The sequence below is a fragment of the Coturnix japonica genome, linkage group LGE22C19W28_E50C23, assembly GCF_001577835.2.
Source record: "Coturnix japonica isolate 7356 linkage group LGE22C19W28_E50C23, Coturnix japonica 2.1, whole genome shotgun sequence".
NCBI lineage: Eukaryota > Metazoa > Chordata > Aves > Galliformes > Phasianidae > Coturnix > Coturnix japonica.
Window position 1 is genome coordinate 30,491 of NC_029544.1, and position 1,704 is coordinate 32,194.

A 1,704-nucleotide genomic window follows, 5' to 3' on the forward strand; every position below is an offset into this window, starting at 1 on the left:
TGGGGATGGGGTTGGGTTGGGGTTGGGTAGTGGGATGGGGATGGGATGGGGTTGGGGTTGGCACTGGGGTGGGGATAGGATGGGATTGGGGTTGGGGTTGGGTTGGGTTGGGGATGGGGTTAGGCAGTGGGACAACACTGATTCCTGGAACCATGGGATGGGAATAGGATCGAGCACTGGTATGGGAGTGAGGATGGAGCTGGGATCAGACAATGGGATGGGGTTGGGGTCAGGCAATAGGATGGGGTTGGGATCAGACTATGGGATGGGATGGGGATGGATTCAGACCATGCAATGGGATGGGATGGGATGGGGTTGGGATCAGGCAATGGGATGGGGTGGGGATTGAGTTGGGATCAGGCAATAGGATGGGATAGGGATGGGATGAGGCAATAGGATGGGACTAGGATGGGTTCAGATCATGCAGTGAGATGGGATGGGGTTGGGATCAGGCAATGGGATGGGGCTGGGGTCAGGCAATGGGATGGAATAGGGATGGGTTCAGACCATGCAATGGGATGGGTTGGGGATGGGATGGGATGAGGCAATGGGATGGGTTTGAAGCTGGGATCACACACTGGGATGGGTTGGGGATGGGGTTGGGATCACACAGCAGGACATGAGCCCCCACCTTGGAATAGTCCAGTTTGGTGGCACTGGGGATGGAGTCGATGTGCGCCCGCACCAGCGACGTGATGAGGCTGATGGGCGACGCGTCCGGCGGCTGTTTGGGTTTGGAGGGCAGGCGGCCACGGCGACCCTTCAGGCTGTCAGTCCTCACCACTGCAGGTGGGTGGGACACTGTGTGAGCCCCTCCTCAGCCCCACAGCCCCACGTTGTGCCCCACAGCCTGACCCCATCCCATTGCCTGATCCCATCCCATCCCATCCCATCCCAGTGTGTGATCCCAACCTCAAACCCATCCCATCCCACTGCATGGTCTGAACCCATCCCATCCCATTGCCTGATCTCAACCCCATCCCATCCCAGTTGGTGACTCCAACCTCAAACCCATCCCATCCCATTGCCTGATCCCAACCCCATCCTATTGCCTGACCCATCCTCATCCCATCCCATTGCCTGATCCCAACTCCATTCCTATCCCATCCCAGTTGGTGATCCAACCTCAAACCCATCCCCATCCCATTGCCTGATCCCAACCCCATCCCATCCCAACCCCTTGCATGGTCTGATCCCATCCCTATTCCATCCCACTGCCTGATCCCAACCCCATCCCCATCCCATCCCATTGTCTGATCCCAACCCCATCCCATTGCCTGATCCCAATTCCATTCCTATCCCATCCCAGCTGGTGATCCCAACCTCAAACCCATCCCCATCCCATTGCCTGATTCCAACCACATCCCATTGCCTGATCTCAACCCCATCCTATTGCTTGATCCCAACCCCATCCCATCCCATCCATCCCATCCCATCCATCCCATCCATCCCATCCCATCCCATCCCATCCCATCCCATCCCATGATCTGAACCCATCCCATCCCATCCCACATCTCCAGGTATCCGGTACCTTCTTTGACCATCCCCACGGCCAAACACTTCTGGAAGCGGCAGAACTGGCAGCGGTTCCTCCTCCTCTTATCCACCGGGCAGTTCTTGTTGGCCAGGCACACGTACTTGGCGTTCTTCTGCACCGTGCGCTGCGGGGGATGAGATGGGATGGGATGGATGGGATGGGATGGG

General features: G+C 57.7%; 1 protein-coding gene across 1 annotated transcript in view; it reads right to left on the bottom strand.

The window, feature by feature from the left end:
* Positions 1-1,704, bottom strand: part of NR4A1 (nuclear receptor subfamily 4 group A member 1) — an 8,416-nt gene that overhangs the window by 4,720 nt on the left and 1,992 nt on the right. Inside the window, exons 2-3 of the mRNA XM_015886871.1 lie at positions 1,532-1,661; positions 488-783 (exon numbers count right to left, since the gene is read on the bottom strand). Coding sequence (XP_015742357.1) covers positions 488-783; positions 1,532-1,661 — 426 coding nt within the window. The remainder of the gene's footprint in view (positions 1-487; positions 784-1,531; positions 1,662-1,704) is intronic.